Source organism: Miniopterus schreibersii (assembly GCF_964146895.1).
Source record: "Miniopterus schreibersii genome assembly, chromosome: 2".
NCBI lineage: Eukaryota > Metazoa > Chordata > Mammalia > Chiroptera > Miniopteridae > Miniopterus > Miniopterus schreibersii.
Window position 1 is genome coordinate 184,908,926 of NC_138102.1, and position 22,399 is coordinate 184,931,324.

General features: G+C 61.3%; 1 protein-coding gene across 3 annotated transcripts in view; it reads left to right on the plus strand.

Moving 5' to 3' along the window:
* The window catches only part of PRR5 (proline rich 5), a 49,030-nt gene that overhangs the window by 15,173 nt on the left and 11,458 nt on the right, over nucleotides 1-22,399 (plus strand). For 2 of the 3 annotated variants that reach the window (XM_081128494.1, XM_081128495.1), the window contains exons 2-5: nucleotides 8,533-8,652; nucleotides 16,148-16,228; nucleotides 19,393-19,441; nucleotides 20,842-20,899. In XM_081128494.1, coding sequence (XP_080984620.1) covers nucleotides 8,543-8,652; nucleotides 16,148-16,228; nucleotides 19,393-19,441; nucleotides 20,842-20,899 — 298 coding nt within the window. In that variant the 5' untranslated portion in view covers nucleotides 8,533-8,542. Of the gene's footprint in view, nucleotides 1-8,326; nucleotides 8,653-16,147; nucleotides 16,229-19,392; nucleotides 19,442-20,841; nucleotides 20,900-22,399 lie in introns of those variants that run through there. The other variant, XM_081128496.1, reaches the window with a different exon arrangement.

Consider the following 22,399-nt stretch of genomic DNA (forward strand, 5'->3'; position numbering starts at 1 on the left):
TCAACTTCCCATCCGTGCAGACCCTCCCTCCGTGGTCTGACACCCTCAGGGCCAGGTGTGATTTGGGAATTCCCGTCAGACTTTTGTAATGATAATAGAGTCTGCTATGCCCATAGGAGGGGACAATTTCTGCCCAATCTACACAAAGCGGGGTGGACCAGACCCTAAATAGCCTCAGTTCAGGTGGGGTCAGGTTTTGTAGCCCCTTCATTTCCAGAGGGTGGAGGAGGTCTCGGGCGGGGGGGGGGGGGGGAGACTGAGCTCAACTCCTACAAGGACATGTGGGGGTTCCAAAAACATGTTAAGAAGACCATCGTGGTCAGTGTCCAGGGGCCTCTGCGTGCGGGAGCTCCAGCCCCAGGGAGAGCCCAGTCTGAGGGCCGGCAGGCCCTGTCCTGAGACCCCAACACGGGGCAGAGGGAGGGCGCCTAGGGAGTGTTAGCCGAGTTGTGTCAGTGGGAGAAAGGACGGCACGCTGGGGTGCGGGCTGGGGTGCGGGCTGGGGCGGGGCAGTGTGGGACCCAGCGAGGCTGGTGGTCCTGGCACGTGGGCCAGGCATCTCTCAGTGTTTCACAGCTGTGAAGACATCCACAGCCCTGGGGTCACCCAGGGAGGAGGGTGGCATGATTCCTTGAGGGTTCAGAACGAGTCACCCCAAGAGACGCCTCTGTGGCACATGGATAGCTTTGAGCTAAAGGCAACATTAGCTGCGGGTTTAAGAGAAATGCCTGTGCCTCCCCTCAACTACCAAGGAGAACTTGACGGAGGGGCCCTGCTCGTAATAAGAAATGATTTGCCCGACCTGTACGGCAGGGCAAACTACTAATTCCTAACACCTGCTCTTCCTCTGTCCTGCAACGACCTTCCCTCGTCCCTAGCTCAGGATGTCTTATGAGCCCAGTTCCCTTTCTGCCTCAGAACCCCTCCTGCATGCGGGGTTCCCATACGTACGTATGTATTAAATTTCATCATTTTATCTTGCTAATCTGTCTCATGTCTGTCTATTTGACTATCAGACCAACTAAAAGAACCTTGAGGGTAAAGTTTCTTCCTAACCCACATTCCCATTTTACAGATGAGGAAACTGAGGCCCAGTTAAACAATCAAACAGCCCAAGTGGTCAGCTCTGACCAGCTGGAGCCACAGTCCCACCCCGGCAGTGTGCTCCACTGCCCACCCGACACCACAGGGTCTGGCCTCTTGCCGTTGTTACAGTCACTGAACCGGAGACCAGCCGGAGGCAAGGGAGGAGGGCAGCCAGGCAGAGGGCAGAACCTGGGTAAAGGCCCAAGTGGGAAGCAGGCAGCGAGTCTAGAGAACAAGCCGTTGCTTTGTCTCCTGGTTGGGGGGTGGGGGTGGGAGAAAGGGGCCTGGAGGGGCTGAGTGGGAGATGAAGCCGAAGCGGAAGGAATGGAAGGCTGTGCCCGGACTGTGGAGGGTCTTGGACGCCAGGCTTGGAAAGTTGGAGGCCATCCTGCAGGCAGAGGGCCTCGGAGCAGGCGGCGCAGGTCACATGTGGGGCCGAGCGATGCTGGCAGCAAGGAGCCCTCCAGCCGCCGCGAGGCCCAGGACAGGAGGCCCGGCTGGGGAGGGGACAGTGGAGGAGTCCTGAGCCCTCAGGAGCCTGGGGGCCCAGAAAGGTGGGCAAGCTGTGGGGGCAGGGACAGGGCCTGACCGTGCTGGCCCAGCAGGGGCTGGAAGGACAGCCAGGGAACAGTACCTGCCCAGGCTCGAGGTGGGGAAGGTCCCAGCCTCCTCCAGGGAGTTCCCTGAATGCAGTCCACAACCCACCCTGGGGGACTGGAATGGGGACCTCAGTGTGCATCCTGGCCCTGCCCCTCACCAGCCTGTGCCCTGCAGGTCACATCAGGGCCTGGGACTTAAGTGTCCACCTGAGGTGAGGAATGAGGCCACCCAGCTGGCAGGGTTATGGTGGGGACACGTGGGCCAGGCTGGCTGGGGTAGGTAGGCAATAAGGGGTACCTCTTGTCCCCATGGGGAAATGGGACCCCAGCCACCCAGCCAGAGAATCTCAGCAGGTTTCTCCAGTAAGTACTTCCCTTCACAGACTGAACCACGCTCCTGCAGAAGCAGGGATGGCGAGTGGAACGCACTCCTGGGTGGGCACCCATCATCCTGAGCGAAGCCCTGGGCTTGGCAGAGTCCCCACGACCCTACAGCACCTCTTCGCTGGGCAGCCTGGGCTTTATTTACAAAGTCAGCCACACAGGCCAAGTTTCAATACCACGGCGTCCTACTTACCGGGCTGGATCTGAGTCCGGCTGGGACCAGGGATTCCTGCCTCTCAGGCCATCAGGAAGAGTAGTGAGGTGGCGAGTGAGTGACAAAGCCCTCCCAAGGCCCCAAGGCCCCACCAAGCCCTCCTGCGACCTCAGGCTGCCTTTCCTGGGGCTTTTCCTTATCGGGGTGAGTTCTGAGATCCACAGTAGTTCCTTCTTTCCAAGGATTCTTCTAAGAAAAGGCTACTGGCCAAGACAGTGCCCTAGGGAGACTAGAAAGCTGGAAGGCAAGGCTGGTCTGTCTGTTTCTGCCCACATGGCCTCAGTCTACCTGTCTGCACAGTGGGGATGGTCACAGGGCTGCCTCACAGGGCTGCTGCAGACCCAGGTCAGGAAATGCACGCGGAGCTGGCACTGCGGGCACAGCGTGGGCAGAACGCTGCACTGTCGGTGTTCAGGGGCAGGGCTGCATGCCGCGCCTCCAGCACACGCCTCTGCTCCCGTCCCCAACGGCTGCAGTCGGCATGTTCCTACCGGACAGAGCACAGCGAGGGAACAAGGGTGTGTCTTCTGCGAGCACTAGGCCTGGGCCTGGGCCTTTCCACACTGGGATGTGGGGTTCTTTGGACCCCAAGGTCAAGGCCAGGGCCTGGGAGTGCAGGCCCTGCCTGGGGAAAGGCCCTGTGCTAGTGTTATAGGGCCACCTTCACAAATTACTACGAACTGGGCGGCTTACAGCAGAACTTTATTTCTCACAGTTCTGGGGCTGGAAGTCTGAAGTCAAGGTGTCAGCAGGGCCCTGCTCACCTGTCTCTTCCAGCTCCTGGTGGCTGCTGGCAGCCCTCAGCTTCTGTCTGTCCCTCCAGTCTCCGCCTCCCTCTCCACATGGCTGTCCCCCCTTTGTGTCTCTGTCTCCACGTGGCTTTCTTATAGGGACATCAGTCATTGGATTCAGGGCCACCCTACTCCAGTGCGCTCTCATCTCAACTTGATCACATCTGTGTCCAAATAAGGTCGCATTCACAGGTACTGGGGTTAGGACTTCAGCGTGTCTTTTAGGGGTACACAACTCTACCCACAACAGGGGAGCAGTGTGGGAACCCCAGGACTCGGCCCAGCAGGCAGATCACCTTTTGTCGACTTTTTTTTCTTTATTGATTTTTAGGGAGAGGAAGGAAGAAAGAGAAACATCACTTTGTTGTTCCACGTATTGGTTCTCATATGTGCCCTGACTGGGGATCGAACCCCCAACCCTGGGATATGGGGACCATGCTCTAACCAACTGAGCTCCGCGGCCAGGGCAGGGTTGCCTTTTCTGTATCCAACTCAAGTGTGTAGATAGACCATTCCCGGGAGGGGAGGCTGGAGGGGGCGGGCACCTGGGCGGGGTGGCCGAGCTCTCCCCACCCGCATTCTGCCAGCGCCGCCTCTGTTCACGATGCTGATTAAAGAAACTGCGGCGGCTGCTCGTTCAGGGCCTGCTCTGGGCTGGGTCCCTGGTGACACGAGCTGTCCTCATTAGTGTGGGAGCTGGCGGGCATCCCGTGACCGTAGGAACTGTCTCGTCCCATCTCACCCCCTTGAGGGGCAGGTGTGACACCATCACTGTCCATCCCAGAGGAGGGTTGAGATGCCCCCCCTGCCCCTCCCTGGGCGTGGCCTGACCCGGGGCTCCCCAGCCGGCAGACTTTCCCCGTCAGCTGGGAAACACCAGGCACCACCACCAGGGGGCAGGAGCGGGCAGTGCCCGGGGTGGGCTGGGCTGAAGTCGCAGCTGGCAGGTGTGACAGAGCTGGGGACAGCCTCTCTCCCGCTCAGCTGGCCTGGCTCCTGCTCCCGCTGACTCTGACTCCGGCCTCCTGAGCCTCAGTTTTTCCGTCTGTAACCCCTGCCTGTCAGCCTTGCGGGGACTGGACAAGGCAGTGTGGCTCAAGGCAATATGCTCTGCCCTGCCTCGCACCCAGCCCTTTGGGGAAGTAACTTCCCCCAGCCCACTCAGACACAAGCTGGAGGCCGGAGCTCATGACCTCGACCAGGTGTGTGTACCTGAGGTCCCCAGTCCTGGGCTCCAGAGCTGCGCTGACTGGCTGCAGTCCCCCGGGGCCCGGGGCGTCAGGGTTTCCATCTGTGAGGAAACAGGAGTGGAAGGCAGTGCCAGGCTCAGGGGTCCACAGAGTCCCGGGTACCAGACCCCCTGAGATGCCCAGTAGCTGTCCTCAGGCAGGCCATGCCCCCAAAGGTCCTGATTCACAGGGTCCCAGCGGGAGCCAGGCCTGTCCTGCAGGTGCCAGCACTGTGCCTGTGAGGATGATATCTCTGGGCCAGCCCCATGGTGCGGTCATACCACAGCAACCAAGGACCCAGGGTCACCGTCTCCAGCCACGCCTCTCTACAGGGTGCCTGTGGCCCGTAAAGGGCTTTGTGGGTCCTCATTGCCCCTCAAACTCCCCCGTGGCAACTGTGAGGGAGAAGGCAGGGGTCCAACCCTGGACCTCACTGATCTTATAGATGGGTAAACTGAGGCCCTATCGGTCACCTGACCTGGCAGCAGGATGGGGTGGACACCACTTCTGGCTGCCTGTCTGAGGGCCCCTTCTCCCATTCAAAGGACAAGCCCTGGGGATAGAGGGATCCTCCTTGCTGACCAGGGGCCTGTACCAGTCCCTGACACCCTGCTGGCCAGGGGGACTTAGGTCCTGGGGCAGGAGAGGATGTGACTGATGCCATCAGATCTCTCCAGCAGCTTGGGGGACACATGAATAGGTCCCTCTAGTCTCCCATTCCCTTTAAAAGAGAGTGTTTCCCTTTTTTGAGTCTCAGGCACTGGTGGGCCCTGCCCGGGGCCACCCCTTGATACAGTTGTTCAATCCTCCAGCCCTTATCAGGTCTGGAAGGCCCGGTAAGCGAGTGGCAGGCCGGTGGGCACCTGGAGCCCTGTGCCTGCCAGCGGGGGAAGCAGCACAGTGAGAGCCATCACGTGGGGCCTTGGGCCCGGAGGCCGGTCATCTGACGCTCCTCGGGAAGCCAGAAACCAGGGTTTCCTGTCAATCTCTCCATTGTAAACCCCGGCTGCATGTAGCTCTGGTTTTTGGGTTTTCCCCCACACTGCAGGCTGTGCAAAACGCATTCAGGGGTCAGACTTGGCCCTCAGCACCCAACTGCCCCCGCTCTGGGGGGCTGTGATGGCTTTGTCCCCTCCCGGCCTCTGCCTCAGATTTGGTGGCCTGGGGGCTGGCTTCTCCCTGGGCTGTCAACCCCCACCCCCACCTGCCGTGCCCCTCTCTGCCCGTCACCAGCCCACACACTGCAACGACGCCTTCGCCTGCGTCCCCGCTGCACCTGGCCCTGGGCTGTGGGGTGCAGGCCGCCGGGGCCTGGCCGTTACAGCTATTCCTTAACTCTGACTGTAGCTGGCTGGGCCATTCCTACCTCGGAATTTTTTGCAGCCCACCTCTCTCAGGCCCATGCTGCAGCCCAGCCCCCTTTCCACCAAGACCCCCTCCCGGCCACCCCTCTCCCCCCTCCTCCTGCCCCCCATATTCCCTGAGTTTCTTATCGGAGCAGTCCAGCCTCCTCCCCACCTGGCCGGCCCCTCCAGCCAGGAGCCCCCCCGCCCCGGCCTGCTGGTGGACAAGGCCAGGCCTCCCCCCAGAGCCTGCCTCCAGCTCGGGAAAGCCTCTCACCCCGTCCCACCGGGTATGCTCTGCTGCATCTCGCCAGGAGCAGTACCCGTGTTCTATCCATCTGTCTGTCCAGCACAGCACCTTCCTCTGAGCGTCCGTGCCAATCTGGTCTAATTCCTCCCTACTGGGAGGACAGGTGTTTATCCAGCCATTCAACCATGCCTACTGTGGGGGGCGGGGGGGTGTAGAAGTCACCATAGTTCAGCTTACGGCACAGGACGAAAGAGCCACCGAATGACCAAAGGGCAACCTCTGAGCCTCACCCAGGGTAAAGGCAGTTGGGGGAGGGGAGGCAGCATCTCCCGTAGACATCCTGGGTACTGGGGGGCAAGGGCCCAGGGGCAGAAGGCCCTTCCCAGGACTCCAGGCTTTGGACTTTATCCTCAGGCAGTGGGAACCCACGGGATGCCAAGCAAGGATCTCTCGGACCACCCGGAGGAAGAGAGATCTGTTGAGTGCCCTGTGTGGACCCCCAGGGGATAGGGGGCAGTCAGGAGGTGTCTGTCATCCTGGCCAGAGATGCCATCAGCTCTGCCTGGAGAGGTGACCATAGAGGCGGAGGGAGCAGAATCCATAGATGTTTCTAAAGGGGTAAGAAACCACCAGGGGTGTGGCTGGGTGAAGGTGAGGAAGGGGTGACCTGTCAGGTCACACTGGTCTCAGCCTTGGGGATGGCAGCTCTGGGAACTGAAGGTGTCCACACCCTCAACTTTGAGCTCAGGGTCCCAGAGTTTGTCGGTTATGATCTGCCTCTCTAGGACGAGGGCAGTGTCTGGAACATAGTAGGTGCTCAGGAAATGCTGGCTGATTTGAACTGGACAGTGACTCCTCACAAGGCTCTCAGACACCTAGATGGGGCCCTCCTGGCTCCTGAGACCACAAAAGAAGCTCCTGAGCTTCTCGGCTGGGCCTTGGCAAGCCCCACCCATCGCCCCCTTCACCCTGAGGTGCAGGCTTCTGTCTCTGAGTGGGCACAGTAATGTTGCCCTACACTGCGTGCGACACACGGAGCTGGTTCACAGCTCCTGAGAACCATGGAGACGTCAGCTGTGTCCCACCCCCACCCGTGGTATGGAGCCTCTTCCCCAGGGTGCAGGTGCTTTGGTCCCACCGTCGAGGGTGGAGTACAAGAGGCACACACTCTGGGATAGAGGACCCAGTGGCCTCCAGGCCTCAGTTTCCCTCTTCAGTACAACATGGGGGTGGGGGGCTTTTAGCACATTTCTCATGCTGAGACTCTCGGATCAGCCCCTCCTCTCCCCCCACTGATCCATGGGAAGATACGGGGCTGGGGCTCTGGTGACACCATGGCCTGCTCAGCACAGGAGGGGCCCAGGAGGGGTGACCAGAGCAGCATTGATGGGGGCAAGGGGCAGGGGGCGGGTGAACTCTGTGGGAATTCCAGAAGCTGGGGGGTGGGCGGGAGTCTTTGCCATGTGCTCAGGAGGCCTGGGCTAGGCCCAGCTTTGCCACTTGTTGACTATGACATTGGGCAAGTTATTTCACCCTCTGAGCCTCAGTTTCCTCCCCTGGGAAATGGGAAAGTCCTACCTCCTAGAGGGAGGCTGGCCTGAGATCAAGCATCTGTGCACATCTGGCGGGGAGCTTCCCCCAGTGGGGTCGCTCTTCACCAGCCACGGGGCCTTAGGGGACCCACTTGCTTTCTATCATCCCAGAGACCTGAGGGTGGGGGGTTGTAGGAACAGCTTTGCAGGTCTCTGCCCTGGGGGTGGGGGCCTACTCCTGATTCCCCCAACCCCCCCAATCTGGCAACACCTCCTGGATAGAAGAGAGCGATGAGAGCACCCAGGTGGGTGGGGTCCTGGCCTGAGGTCCTGGCCAGGTGGGCGGGGTCCTGTTTTCCGGAGAACCACGGAGACATCTGCGTTCATGTGGCGGGATCTTGAGGGATCTGCGTGCACACAGCCTTTGTGGGGTGCGGCGGGAAGAGGGGGGGACTCTGGCTGAGGCATTGCGGAGCAGGGGAGCGCTGGAAGGGGGATCAGGAGTCGTTGAGCATCGCGTGGCCGTGTCCGCAGTGGCGGGGCGGGGCTGGCGCTGGGGGCTGGGTTGTCCCTGCCGTGCTTGCTGGCTTCCTGTGGGCACGTGTGGCCTTCGGGAGGGCGCAGCGGGCCCAGCGCGACCTGGAGAGGACGGGTGGGGGGCTTGGGGGCTGAGGCCCCGCCCCCGCCTCGCCCGCCCCGCCCCCGGGCCTCACCTGCCCCGCCCCCGGCCGCAAGCCCCGCCCCCGGCCGCAAGCCCCGCCCCCGGCCGCAAGCCCCGCCCCCGGCCGCAAGCCCCGCCCCCGGCCTCTGTTTGCGCCCGGTCCGCGCCGCCCGCTGCGCTCCCCGCGCTGCCACCGCGGCCGCCCGGAGCAATGATTAACCCGGAGGGCCGGCCGGCTGCGGGCCCGGGGCGGAGGCGCGGGGCCGGGGCGGGACCCCGCGGGGCCGCTGGGCTTCCTGCTCGCTCCCAAGTTTCCTCGTAGACGGCGCAGCGCGGCGCCGGCCGGGGCCCGGGGCGCAGCGTGGCGCGTGGCGCAGGGCGCGGCGCCGGGCGCGCGTGGGCGCGGCGCGGGCCGCCGGGGTCACCATGAGGACTCTCCGCAGGTTGAAGTTCATGAGTTCGCCCAGCCTCAGTGACCTGGGCAAGAGAGAGCCGGCCGCCGCCTCCGCGGACGAGCGGGGCACGCAGCAGCGCCGGGCCTGCGCCAACGCCACCTGGAACAGGTAAGGCCGCGCCCTCCCGGCCCGCCCGCGGGCCCGGCGCCCAGAGCCGCGGCGCGGGGAGAGGGTGAGCGCCCGCGGGGAGGGTGCGGGGGCACCGCGGCCCTCCCCGGGCTGCGGGAACTTGCTCCGCCGGAGTGGTGCGCGCGCGGAGGGAAGTTAGTGCAACGTGTTCCTGCAACTGGGGACCGGCGCGCGGAGCCCGGCCGCCCCGGAGCGCCCGGCGGGGGCTGGGGGCGGGGCCCGCGTGCCGGCCGCCCCCCCGCGGTCTTCCCGCGTCTCGGGCCCCGGGCTCGCGGCAGCCTGGGCGGTAACACAGCAGGAAGTATCTTCCCATTTCGCGGATGAGCCGACGAGCCCCGCGGGCGCCGTCGGTAGGTTGCTTCCTGTCTCTGCGCGGAGATCGCGGGGGGCGGGGGCTTTTCCCCGAGCGGCCCCCGTGCGCGCAGCTGTCGGCGGGGGTGCGGCAGCTGCCCCGCATTCCTCAGGCGACCCTCCCCCAAGGGCCGCTCCCAGCCGGGCGGGGGCGTGGGAAGTTCCCCCGCCCCCCAAGCTTTGTCTCAAGAGCGAGGCTGGGATCCGGAAAAGAGAGGGTTCGTTGAGTGGGATTCCCCAGTGTGTCTGCTCGTGGGCCCCTTTCAAACATAGACATTTCCACCCAAAGGAAAGTGGGAAGAGAGTGAGGCTGTTTAGGGGGGCTGTGGATGCTGTGTCGTCCCCCCCCCAACCACACACGCCTGCCAGTGAAATCTTGCCAGATGCTCCTCGGGGCTGTGACCTTGGCCAGACTTGATGAGCCACATTGTGGTGGGCACGGGGCTGCCAACCTGAGACCCTCTGTGCACCAGCAGGACACTCTCATCCCCATGTGCTTATCTTCAGCCCGCAACCAAGTTGCAAAACTGCTTGAGGCCTAGATGTTTCTGCCTCAGTTTCCCTATTTGTCCTCAGCAAGCACATTCCTCCTTGGGGGCAGTGAAAGGACTCTCACGGGGAACCTCACTGACCCAGTGACCTCGCACTGACTTCACGTGGTTTTCTCCTCTCACAGAATTGAGGCGCTAGACACAGTCCTCCTCATGTCTCTGCCGTGGTTTAGTGGAAGGAGCCAAACAGACTTAGTTCAAATCCCAGCTCTGCCTCTTCCCTGCTGTGTGGCCTTGAGAGAGTCACTGAATCTCTCTGATCCTCAATTTCCTTTCCCATAAACTGGACTGTGGTAGGGATTAAATGTGAAGATGGGTATTAATGCCCTCAGCACTGTTCCTGGCATGTAGTGGGTTCCTCTGTAACTCCTAACTCCAGCCCCAGCTCATGTCGGGGTGGGCCTGTAGGGTTAGGGTTTGGGGGGCTCCTCGGGAGTCTGCTGGTTCCTGAGCTTTCACCCACTGAAGCTTTGTGAGCCGCTCCCTTTGTGGTCGGCCCTGCTGGGGGTCCTCCAGACAGAGGTGGGGGCACCCTGGGGCCAGCTCCGAGTCTTCCAGGAGAGGCCATCTGCGTCCCTCAGCTGCTTTTTACTTAGGGAAACTTGGGAACTCAGTCAGCTCTGTTCTGTTCCTGGGCCTGGCGGACTGCGGAGGACTGTGCCCTTCCCACAGCTGGCACCCACAGGGCTTCTACTCAGCTGCCCCCCATCCATGTGCGGCCCCCTTCATTTCCTTTGGCTCACTTTGCCACCATCATAGTCCAGAGAGAGAGATATTATTACCCACCCACAATTTAGAGGTACAGAGGGGGACACAGTCCTGGGAGACTGGCCCACGTAGGACATGGCAGAGCCAGAGTCCTCTTCTCTCCTCCCCAGACAGAGGAGGGACAGCCAAGGAGGGAGCAAAGTGCCTTCCCCTGCCAGGTCTCTGAGTGACAACAGTGGAGGCAGAGGCCCCTCTGGTCTTTGCATTGCTCCCTGCCAGGCCCACAGGACAATAGCCTGGACCAGGACAGTCTGCAGTCGGTCCTGCCTTGCTGAGTTGACTCCTCATGTCCAGTCCAAGATGCACCCCTTTTTCTCTTTGTGACCACATTAGTGTCCTGGGGGCCACTGTAACACATCATCACAAACCAGGTGACTTAACACAACAAATTTACTCTCAGGGTTCTGGAGGCCAGAAGTCCAAAATCAAGGTGTCGGCGGGACTGTGCTCCCTGCAGAGGCTCTAGGGGAGGGCCCTCCTGGCCTCTTCCAGCTCCTGGTGGATCCCTGACCGGTGGCCACGTCACTCCAGTCTCTGCCTCCATCTCGTGAGAATGGGATCCATGCTCTCATTTAGCTGTTCATTCACTCACTCGTTCATTCACTTCTTCATTCACTGGCACTGGGCTGAGCCTGGGGCAGAGAGTCAGCAGCCTCCCAGAGCCTGGAGACCATGGGGGGAGGCAGGAAATAAACAGGACAGAGTCAGCCAGTGAGGGATTTGCAGGTGGGCTTTAGTGCTGGGAGGAAGATAGACCCAGGTTTGGTGGCCCGTGTTCTACTCTCTCCCATCAGTGTGCAGGAAACGTTTGAGTGAGGGGTGGGTGCCCCTTGTGTGTGGAGGGAGCTCCCCAGACCCCAACACTGGTCCCCCACATCTGCATTTGGGTCAGAGGGTGCTAACCATTGCGACACCCTACTCCTTGCCAGGCCTGGATCTGCCCAAATGCTTGAGGTTTGGTGAGCCCAGCGCCCACCCCACCTAGATGTTAGAATGGAGGCCCCGAGACATGCTGGAGCAGGGTACGGTTTGCGCCCTTGTGGTGCAGGTGTCACTTGTCACTCTCCCCGCAGACCCGCCTCAAGGCTGGGTGGTTGTCTTCAGCTTACAGGGTCAGGGCTCTGAACCCAGGTCTGACTGGAAGCCACAGCCAAGGACATGTGCGAGTTCGTGTCCCGCTGGGGCTGGGCATGGTGGGTTTTTGGGGGTGAGAACTCAGAGGCTGGAGCCCACCCCTTGGTCTGCACCCCTCTGGTCCTGGCCAAACCCCACGGAGTGCTCCCCCAAGCAGCCGTGACATCCTGTTGTCCAAAGTCAGGTGGGAGGAGCTCCTTTCATCCCCAGAATAACTCAAGGTGGGACTCACGACCCCCATCTTGCAGGTGAGGCTCAGAGAGTCACTGGACCGCCTGGGTCTAACTCCAGAGCCTGCGCTTCTGCCGCCATGTGGGTCTCTGAGGGGCCAGGGGGTTGGTTGAAGCCTCCAAGGCGAAGGTTGAGAGTGGGGGTTGGAGGCCATGTGGGCCTGTCCGCCCCAACGCCTTGCTGTGAATCCTGAGCCCCTGCCCCTCGGGGGCAGCCTGCATGTGGTCGGCAGACTAATGACCCCGAAAGATGTCCACACCCAATTCCCTGGGACCTGTGAACACGTTACATTGCAGGGCAAAGGGGACTTTTCAGATGTGATTAAGTTCAGGAGCTTCAGATGGGGAGATTATCCAGGTGGGCCCAGTGTCATCACAGGGGTTTGGGGGGTGGGGGGACGACATGGGATCAGAGTTGGAGCAGGGAAACGGTGGAAGCAGAGAGGTTGTGAATGGAGGGAAGGGCCCGAGCCGAGGAACGTGGGCGCCTCTGGAAGCCGGGAAAGGTCGGAAACAAGCGAGTTCGGCCTTGGAGCCTCCAGAAGGAGCCAGCCCACCCACACCTTGGTTTTAGTCCCGTGACCCTGGTTTAGACTTTCCAGCCTTCGGAACTGTAGGAAAACAACTTGGGCTTGTTTTAAGCCACTGGGTTGTGGTCTTGTCGCAGCAGCTGAAGGACAACCACACATTGGGCTTCCCTCCCTCCCCCCATGTGCCCTGGGCCACCACTCCCCCACCGTGGCGTCAGAACCCGGCCACACAGCCGGGAAGGTGGGAATGTGAGGCCCCAGGCAGCCATGGGAGGACATGGGCATGCCACCATCCTTTCTGCAGCCTGCCAGGACGGGTGGGTCAGAGCCCAAGCCAGCGCCTGCCTACCTGGGCAGGGGAGCCTCTGGAGAGATGCTCTAAGCCCTTGCCTGGGGTGGGGGTGGGATTGGAGCCCCTCCCGCTCAGCCAGGAGCCCTCAGGGTGGGGGATTTCAAGCCAGGTGGACTGAAACCAGGGTGTGAGTGATACTTGTTTGCTGAGGGGCAGGTAGACTTGTCCGTAGGTGTTCTCACCGCCACTTTCCAGATGCTCAAATTAGGGCCTAAATGGGGGCAGGATTGGTTCTGTGACACCTGCCTCCCTGTGCCTTATACCTAGACTTGAAGGGGAGGCCAGGCAGTCCCCCCACTTCATTTCCCGGGGCTGGGCATGACCCCCTGGGGTACAGATGAGGACACTGGGGCTCTGGTCATCCTTGGATGGACAGGACGGGGAGAGGGTTAGAGCCCAGGTGGCAGCCGGAGGACCCAGAGGGGACATGTGGGGACCCAGTGGAGCCCAGCACCCCTGCCTGCCTCCGCCCACTTGTTCAAGCCCTCTGGGGGCCCTCTGGCTGGTGCCGGGTCCTGAGGGAGTCAGGTCTCGACACTAGTCGGAGGGGCTGAGGAAGTACCAGCCTTGCCCAGGGCCTGGTCAGCCCTCTAGGGGCACCAGGCAGTGGGAGCAAGGACACCTGCAGAGGCCACTCCCGCCCCCCGTGTCCTCAGAGGCCTCCGGGGGCCAGGTACAGAGCAGGGTAGGAGCCTGAGGAAGGGCAGGCTCTACCTCCAGGAGTCCCCAGATGTGCATCGGCCTGACCCACCAGAGGTGAGGCTTTGGGTGGCCCCCAGCCACTCATTCTGCCAGGGAGGTGAGCAATACAGAGAGGTGATGCTGGACCAGAGACCCACCCACCTGGGGTCCCAGCCGCTCACAGCCCCACGATGGCCTCCACCCAGGCTAGGGTGGCCACAGGTACCCCCAGAGTCCCACAGTTAGCCCTTCCCCCAAGCCTCACCACAGCCCCCCCTCCCCTGCCAATCCTGAGCAGCCCTGTCCCACCAGCCCTGGTGGCAGGTCTCAGCCCATCCTGGACACCCTGGAGCCTCACCAAGGGTCCTGCCCTTCTGCCCTGTGCCACCCAGTGCTCAGACGAGTCTGGGACTTGACCCTGCCTCCCGTCTTCCTTCATGAGGAGGGGACGGCTCCTATGAGGGGCTACAGCTGGAGGGAGGCGGTGAGGCAGGGTCTCCCCTGGAAGCACCTCAAAGGCCTGTGGTTTCCCCGGGACCTCGGCCCTTCCCCTGCCCGGGCCTGCCTACCTCACAGAGAGGCTGGTCTAGGAGGCCACAGCTAGGGTTTCACTTCTGTTTTGGGGGGACGATTAGTCACATGAGGTGCTCTCGCCCTCCCCACCCTTCCTCTCCTCCAGTGGCTCACAGCAGGGTTTTTTGTTTACCCAACTTGGACTTTGAAAAGAACTGGGCCCTCAGCTGGAGAGAGGGGGAAGGAGCTGGGTTCCGCCCACCCACCCCCATGTTTTGGCAGGGTGGGCCCTGGGCCCCAGCTGGGGATAACGCTTGGGGCCTCAATGTTCTGCAGCCGGGGGTGTGACAGTCCCCACCTCATGTGGCAGCTAGGAGGAAGAGATTGAGAAAACCACAGAGCAAGTAGCTGAGCTGTGGTGGATGCTTCTGGAGTCACCCCTGTACCACCAGAGCGACTGCTGACCCACAGCATGACACAGCCTTCGGGGCACCGTCGCTTGCCCACACTGTCTCCTTCAGGGGCTGTGATCATGATTCCCATTGTATGGATGGGGACACTGAGGCCCGGGTGGTCAGAGCATGTGGCCCGGGCATATAACCAACAAGCCCAGAGCTGGGACTCAAACCCATACCCGCCCCTGAACCAGCCAGGGTGACGGGGGTGGGCGGGGCTGCTCGGACTCCAGTGGTGACAGACGGCAAGGTCACAGCATCCTCCTTGGGTGTCGCTTTGCTGCCCCAGTGCCGGGGGTGGGGTGGTAGAGACCAAATAGTAAATCAGATAGGCCTCCCTCCCCAAACCATAGATGGGGTTGAATGCTCTCCCCTCCCAGGTGTGAGGCAGGAGGGACCTGGCCTGGAGTCGGGGGGGGGGGGGGGCGGGAAGGCTTTGGAGAGAGAGGTGGGTGGAAGGCCGTGGGGCAGGAAGGGAGGTGGTACAAGAGTCACAGAGGGCCAGGCCCCCCGAGGGCCCAGACTGCCAGCCTGGCCATCCGTAGCCCCATGATGGAGGGGCACTTCTGGGTGGGGGACCAGAGTGGGCTGGGTCCCTCCGAAGGATTAAGGGAAGGAGAGGAAGGACACAGCAAGGCTGATAGCGCGGGTCCCTGAGAACAGCAGGCCCGGGCTCCACATGCCTGATTTGGGTCCCAGGGAGAATTTGGCCAGGCCCCTCTGAACTTCCTGAGTGGCTGGGACCCCCCCATCCCCTCCACACCGGGCCGGGTGGGGCCGCCCCTGCACCATTCTCCCTGCCCCCCAGCAGCCCCACAGGCTGAGGGTGAGTTCCCAGCTGTTGGGATTCCGGGGGGCAGCTGCTGTGGGACAGCTGGCTTCCCAGTCGCTCTTAGACTTCCCGTCGGATTTTTATCTTTTTTTAGTCTGTAAATGCAGGGCCGGGGCCAGCAGGGGCTTGTAACAGGCTGAGCCCTGGCCAGCCGGCCTTTCCTCCCCGTAGCACCTGGGGGCGGCGCACACGCGGCCCCGTCTCGCAGACAGGAAACAGGCCGGAGGACGCGCGTCCCTGGACCTGTGAGTAAGCAGCATTCCAAGATCAGGCCCTGGAGTCGCCGGCTCCCCGGGTCAGGTGACCAGTGTCCAATGTGGTTGCGGTGCCTGGTGCAGCTGGGGTCAGCTCTGTGACCTGGGCACGTCCCCACGCTGCTCCGATCCTCTCCGCCCACCGGGACATGGGGCCCCAACCCTGCCCAGACCTGGCTCCCTGGGGGAGGCGGCAAGGGGAGAGCAGCCGCTGTCGGGCGAGCTCCGGGGCTCCCCGTAGGGGACTTGGCCTCTCTGAGCTTCAGTCTCCTCATCTGAGAAGTGGGCGGCCAGTCCGTGTTGCTGGAAAGGGTGAAGCGGCTGAAGGCAGAGAAGGGCACCCGGAGCTCCGTGGCCACTGCCCACCCTGTGATGTGACCAGCTGTGTGGGTCCGGCTGTCCCCTGCTCACCAGGGGTGGTGATTCAGAGCGGCAACCACGCCCTGGGCCGAGGGCGGTGGCACCTGGCTCTCACCCTTGGGAGCGCGTGGCCGGTGGGAGGGACTAACAGGAGGGAAGGGGGGGAAGCAGCGTGTGCGCAGGGTACCCGGGTGTCCTGGAGAGGTGACGGGGAGGCGCCTGGAGCACAGGGGAGGCTGGGGTGCGGGATCTGGGAGTTCAGGTGGGAACTGAGGTCCTGGTGTGGATGGGGTCCCACAGGGACGAGCGGTCCCTGCTCTCCAGGTGCCCTGCTTCTGGCCGGCCGGTCCTGTTCCCCGAGCCCAGCAGGGAGGCTCCAGGGGAGAGGGGGCCGAAGGGCGGCCCGGGAGGCTGGGAGGGGTCCCGCCGCGGGTGGACACAGCGCTCCTCTCCCCACCTGCAGCATCCACAACGGGGTGATCGCTGTCTTCCAGCGCAAGGGGCTGCCCGACCAGGAGCTTTTCAGCCTCAACGAAGGCGTCAGGTGAGTGACTGTCCTGTCCTGTCCCAGGCCTGGGTCTGTGAGAAGCAGGGAGGGCCATGCCAGGGTGGGAGGCCCCAGCCAGCCCCCCACCCAGTCCACCAGCCTCACCTGAGGTTACACCCTGAGAGCTGCGGGCAGCAGTGGCCACCACATGGACCTTGACGCTGTTGCGTGGCTCTCGGGCCTGGTGGGCCTCCGCCCCCACCCCTCCTGAGGACATCTTTTCAGGAGAAACAGGGTGGGACTTGGACGGTGGCTCAAGGTAACGCCCTCATTCCCCGCTGATGTTGGGCATCAGGAAAGACTTATTCTGTTGAAGAGGAAGGACCCACCTGGTAATGACGGGAGTGTCATTCCGGAAAAGCCATTAACACCGGCTGGCTGGCCCCCGAAGGCCCCTCATTTCCTGTGAGTAGCCGAGGAACCAGCAAGTACTGGTGAAGGAGCCCCCCACGGACGGACCGGCTGCCCGGGAACCTGCGGGGCCAGCCCACATAGCGTTGTGTTGTAGTGGAGGCGGCCAAAGCTCAGAGAGGCTGAGAAACCTGCCCCAGGTCACACAGTAGCTGCAGGGAGGCATGTGCTGCCTCTGTGCCGTTCCCCTGCCACCCCTGTTGTGCAGACCTTCCCATTGGCTCAGGCCGAGAGTAAAAGGTTAATTTTGACAGCGATAAACCCTTCCCACCCCATCGTGGCAGAACTGAAAGGGCTCCTTTAACCAGATAAACCGAGGCCCAGGGAGGGTGAGGGGCTGGTGAAGTCGGAGAGCAGGAGGTTATTGCCTCCCAGGCCCGTGTGTGACTGTCCAGCTTTTCTCAAGCTGGTCTGGCCACCCAGGGGCTGGGCCCTGGGAGCCACCAGGGGTGTCAGTGGGGCCCCGGGAGCCACCAGAGGTGTGGGTGGGGCCACAGCAGCCCCGTGTTCCTAATATCCCTCTGCTCAGGAAACCAGGATTTTATTGCTAGCCTAAAGAATGTGCTGGTGTTTAAACAACAGAACATAAGGAAATATTTCCAAATTCCTGAGCAAAGCACCGGGACAACCCTCCAGCAGTTTCTACACCCTTCCCCTCCAGCAGCATAAACAGCAGGGGGAGGGGGGGACGGACTATAACCCTAGACCACATGCCCCTGTCACCAGCCCTGAGGGACTGCACAGAGCAGGGGCCTCCCTCAGGAGTGTGTGCCTGGGGTGGGGGGCAGAGATGTATCCCTGGCCCCCAGGGTCCCCATGATCCTTACCCAGGAAACAGGTGGAGGTCATGTGACGTGAGCCGTGGCACTCCTGGCCAGTTAGGTTATTTGGGGCAACCTGTCTTTAGCTGATTCAAAATTAGATGCTGGGCATAGTTAAGTAATAATAGCAGGGCCTTTCTTTTGAGAGTTTGCTCTGTGCCAGCCTCGTGCGATGAGCTTTCCATGCCTTAAACTCTTCACAATGCCTCAGAGGAATGGGCACCTTATCTCATTTTACAGATGGGGAAACTGAGGCACAGAGAGGTCGGGGGTAGCTCAAGGTTACAGGATTAGTCAGTGGAGCTGGGACTTGGGCCCTTCAGGACTGCCTGCCCCCCCAGCTCTCTGGCATCATGAGGCCACCTTAAATTAAGTGAATTTAATTGTGCATTAAATCCGTAATGGTCATTAGCTTTGATCCCACGAGAGCCTGTGGCTGGAGCCATCCATCGCCCCACTATCTGAATTTTCTCCTCGGTTCTCGAAGCTCTTTATGAGAGAAGGCTGTGCCGGGTGCGGGTGAGGCCGGGATGGGGAGTGGTAGCAGGACTCTAACACCTGTCAGTCATCTCCCCTCCCCGTTTTATGTGTATATGTAATATTTGTCTATGTAACTCACTCTTTGGAAATGTACAGTTTGGCATTTTAGTATGTTCAGAAGTTTGTACAACCATCGGCCTATTGAATTCCAGAACATTTTCATGACCCCCTGAAAAGCCTGTCCCCATTAGCAGTCACTCCCTGTTACCCCCTCCCCCAGCCTCTGGCAAATACCAGTTAACTTTTCTGTCTGTGGATTTGCCAATTCCGGACACTTCACGTAAACGGAATCGCTCGGTGTGCACGTGGCCGTTCGTGGCCGGCTTCCCTCGCGGAGACCACGCTTCCAGGGTTCATCCGCATCGGAGCCCGTGTCAGTGCCTCCTTCCTGTTGACGGCCACGTAATATTCCACTGTGTAGAAAACACACGGTTTTGTTTACCCACTCGCCTGTTGATGGACGTTTGGGTTGTTTCTGCCCTCCGGCGGGGGCATCGTGCACAGGACTTTGTGTGGACCTGTATTTTCATTCCTCCTGGGTCTGTGCCTGGGGCCGCACTGCTGGGTCGTCTCACAGCTCTGAGGTTAGCTCCAGGAGGAACCGCCCGGCTGTCTCCCACAGCAGCCGCTCCGCTCCACAGTCTTGCCAGCCCAGGGAGGACTCAGTTTCTCCATGTTCTTACCAGTACTCCCCCTCTAGTGGGGGAGAAGTGCCCCCTCATGGCTTTGGCCCGCAGTCCCCTGATGGCACGGCTGGGCATCTCTTCATGGGCTAATTGGCCATTTGTGTCTCTCGAACGTGTACGCACACCCTGTGTCCAATTTTTTCATTGGGCTCTTGGTCTCCTCTTGTTGAGTTATAAGAGCTCTCTATATATTCTGGGTCGAGACCCTTACCAGGCACTCATTTGCAAGTCTCTTCCCCATGCCACGAGCTGTCGTTTCACTTCCTTGATGGTGTCCTTGGAAGCACGGAGGTGTGACTTTGATGACGGCCAGTGTGTCCAGCTAGTCCTCCTCCTCAATCCCCTTGTTCCCTTGACCCCCTTTCTTCTGAGGTGCAGAAACGGACACACTTGCACAGTAGTTTTTCCAGGTGGAAGAAAACCTTAGAGGCTAGGGCAGTTTGGGTCGCAGAGGACACCTACTTAAGGACCCAGGCCTCTTTACCTGATGGCTTCCGTGGCACTGCCACCGGAGGACCCATGAAAGTGTAGCTGACCCAGCTCTCTGCAGGCCTGAGACGGGTGGACGTGCCCAGCCCTCATATTGGGCTGAGCGGGTTTGTGTCCCACTGGCCCCCAGCAGAGCCCCTGGGACATCCTCGCTGCCACTGTGTGGTCTCTGACTCCCACCCTCTCTCCCTCTGGTCTCCCCTCCCGCCCACAGGCAGCTGCTGAAGACAGAGCTGGGGTCCTTCTTCACGGAATACCTGCAGGTGGGTGGTCTTGCTCTCCAGCTGGGTGGTCCAGCTCTCCAGGTGGGTGGTCCTGCTCTCCCCCTGGGCTGGGATTGCTCTCCAGCTGGGTGGTCTTGCTCTCCAGGTGGGTGGTCCTGCTCTCCAGCTGGGCTGGGATTGCTTCCTGAACTGGCCAGAAAGGACCAGGGTCACCTCCTCTCAGTGGACATGTGAAGCACTAGGTTCCAGGGCCTCTGCCTCACCATGACTCAGTTTCCCCATCCGCATCCCCAACCGCAGATGGTTGTGAAGGTTAAATGAGAGGATCCTGGTGATGTCTCAGCACTGTGCCTGGAGTCTCAGCACTGCGCATGCAGGACTCAGGCAGCTTTCTTATTACTGGCCCACCTCCTCCTGGAACATCAGTGTGGGCCCCTAACATCCGTGTTTGAGTCATCTTGCAGCCCCAGTGCCCTGAGGCACAGAATATCAGTGTCGCCAGGGCCCCTCTGTGCCAGGTGCTGCTCCACTTGGCATTCCTGCCCCACCCCCCAGTCTGGGCAGCGGGCCTGCAGAGTCGTGAACACATGGGACCTGCCGTGGTTACGTGACTCTCTGGAGGCACGATTCACATGCCACAGGGTGCACCCACTTAAATGCCCAACTCCGTGGTTTGTACTATAGGCACCACTGTCGAATTCCCGGGCATTTCACCACCCGCCCCAAAGAAACCCCACCTTTATCATCACCCCCCCCCCCCCCAGCCCCTGCAGCTACCAGTCTGCCTGCCTTCTGGATTTCCATCCTGGGCATTTCATGGGGACGGACTCGCACACTGTGTGTCTTCTGTGTCGGCTTCTTCCGCTGAGCACAGTGTTTCCGAGGTTGGGCTCAGCCGTGGCAGGTGTGGGTGCTCCGTTCCTTTCTACAGCCTAACACCCCATTGTCTGCGCGCCCCGCTTGTCCACTTGCCTGTGGGTGGACACAGCTGTTTGCACCTTTGGCTGTTGCGAGCCGTGCGGGGACCACGAGGTGTCATCCTCAGCCGATGCCCGGGGCGGCCGGCGCTCACGGGACTCCGTGGGGTGAGCCTCACGGTACTGACACAGCTCGCAAGCCAGGCCCCCAGCACCCCCATGTGCTTCATTGTCCTCCCTCAGTCCGGGCGCGAAGGCAGCCCCCCTGCCCGCTCCGCTGAGGCTCCAGCTGCTGCCTGTCTTTTGGGGTTGTCCCTGTAGCCACCTCCTGTCTCGTGACAGCCCTGGTTGGCCGGTTGTCAGCGACCTCCTGGGCTGAGCTGAAGCTCAGGTTCTGTGGCATGTGGGAGATGGGACGTCAGCGAGTCCCTTCCTCTGAGCCTCGGCTGCAGGCGGTGGACTCTCGGGGGCCCTGCCTGCCAGGAACCCTCAGGACTGACGGCGTCTCCGTGTGCCTTTCAGAACCAGCTGCTGACGAAAGGCATGGTGATCCTGAGGGACAAGATCCGCTTCTACGAGGGTAAGTGGCAGCCCCGTGACGGGCCCGTGTCCTGGGCCACGCTGCTTGCTGGTGTGGCTGCTGGTCATTGTGGCTAGGGCGGCACCACCGGTGTGCCCGCAGGAACCGTGGCACTGCCTGCCTCACCTGGGCCCCCGGGGCTCTGGGCCGGCCGTGTGGCTCTCCTGGTCAGAGGACTCAGAAGGGACAGAAATGATGCATCAGGGCAGGAGGGGACCTCGTCAGGGAGAGCATCTGCCCCTGACTTGCTGGAGCCCAGGATCCCTAGAGATGTCCGAGAGAAGGCTCCTGCCTCACCCACTGCCCACAGCAGCCTGGGAGAACTGCAGGACCTTCGAGGCCTGAGGGGAAGTGGCTCGAAGAGGCTGGAGCAGGTGGCTGACGCCTGGGTGGGAGCAGCTGATGGGGGCTCCCTGCCGGACATGCTGGGGACTTTTCTTTCAGTGCCCACCCCACCCCGAGAGGCCTGTGGGTCACTGTTCCATTGCGCAGCTGGGGAACAGTCAGACGATGGGCGGTTTGTCTAGCCGCACTACAAATGAGGGGAGGCGGGACTCAAACCCAGGCCAGCCTGACTCCAGTGCACATACCCTTTGCCTGGCATGAGTCCCAGCTGGCTCTCTGCCTGGCTCAGGCCTCAGCAAGTAGGGGAGGGCCCTGACTGACCACCCTCTCTCCCCCAGACCCTGAGTCTCAGTGGGCCAGCCAGGTCCTAGCACCCTCTGGCTCCCAGTCTCTGTGGGCCCTGGGGCAACAACCAAAGCGTGTGCCTCCCGGGGAGAGATCAGTTTTGGGAGGACCCGGCTCAAACCGATACACCTTTTTTTTTTTAATCTTCACCTAAGGATATTTTTTCCATTACTTTTCAGAGAGTGGAAGGGAGAGAAAGAGAGAGAGAAGCATTGATATGAGGACACATTGATTGGTTGCCTCCCGCACGCACCCCGACTGGGGATCAAGCCTGCAACCGAGGTACATGCCCTTGGCTGGAATCGAACCCAGGACCCTTCAGTCCACAGGCTGATGCTCTAACCACTGAGCCAAAGCAGCTCAGGCCTGATACACCTTTGCTAAGGGTCTTCTGTGTGCCAGGCCTGTGCCAGGTGCAGGTTTCATGAATGTTTGTTGAGCACCTACTATGTGCTGGGCACTGGGCACATGCTTACTCTGCTAGACTCTGTCCTGACTCTGCTGACTCACCGGATCCCCCAACAACCTTGTGAAGCAGGTACCATTGTTGCAGCCACTGAACATAGGGGGAAACCGAGTCACAGTGGGGTTCAGTAACGTCCAGGTCACGTGGCTGCTACATAGCAGCCTGGCTCCTGAGCCCACCCTCTCCGCTGCTCCAGATATCTCCCCAAGTCCTCACTCTGACCCTGGGATGAAGAGGTGTTAGTCTATTTTGTAGAGGAGACTGAGGCCTTAGAGGCCTGGGGTGCTCAGGATGAACTCTGAGCTGTGTGTCCCGTTCTATGCACACCCCCTCTGTGCGTATGA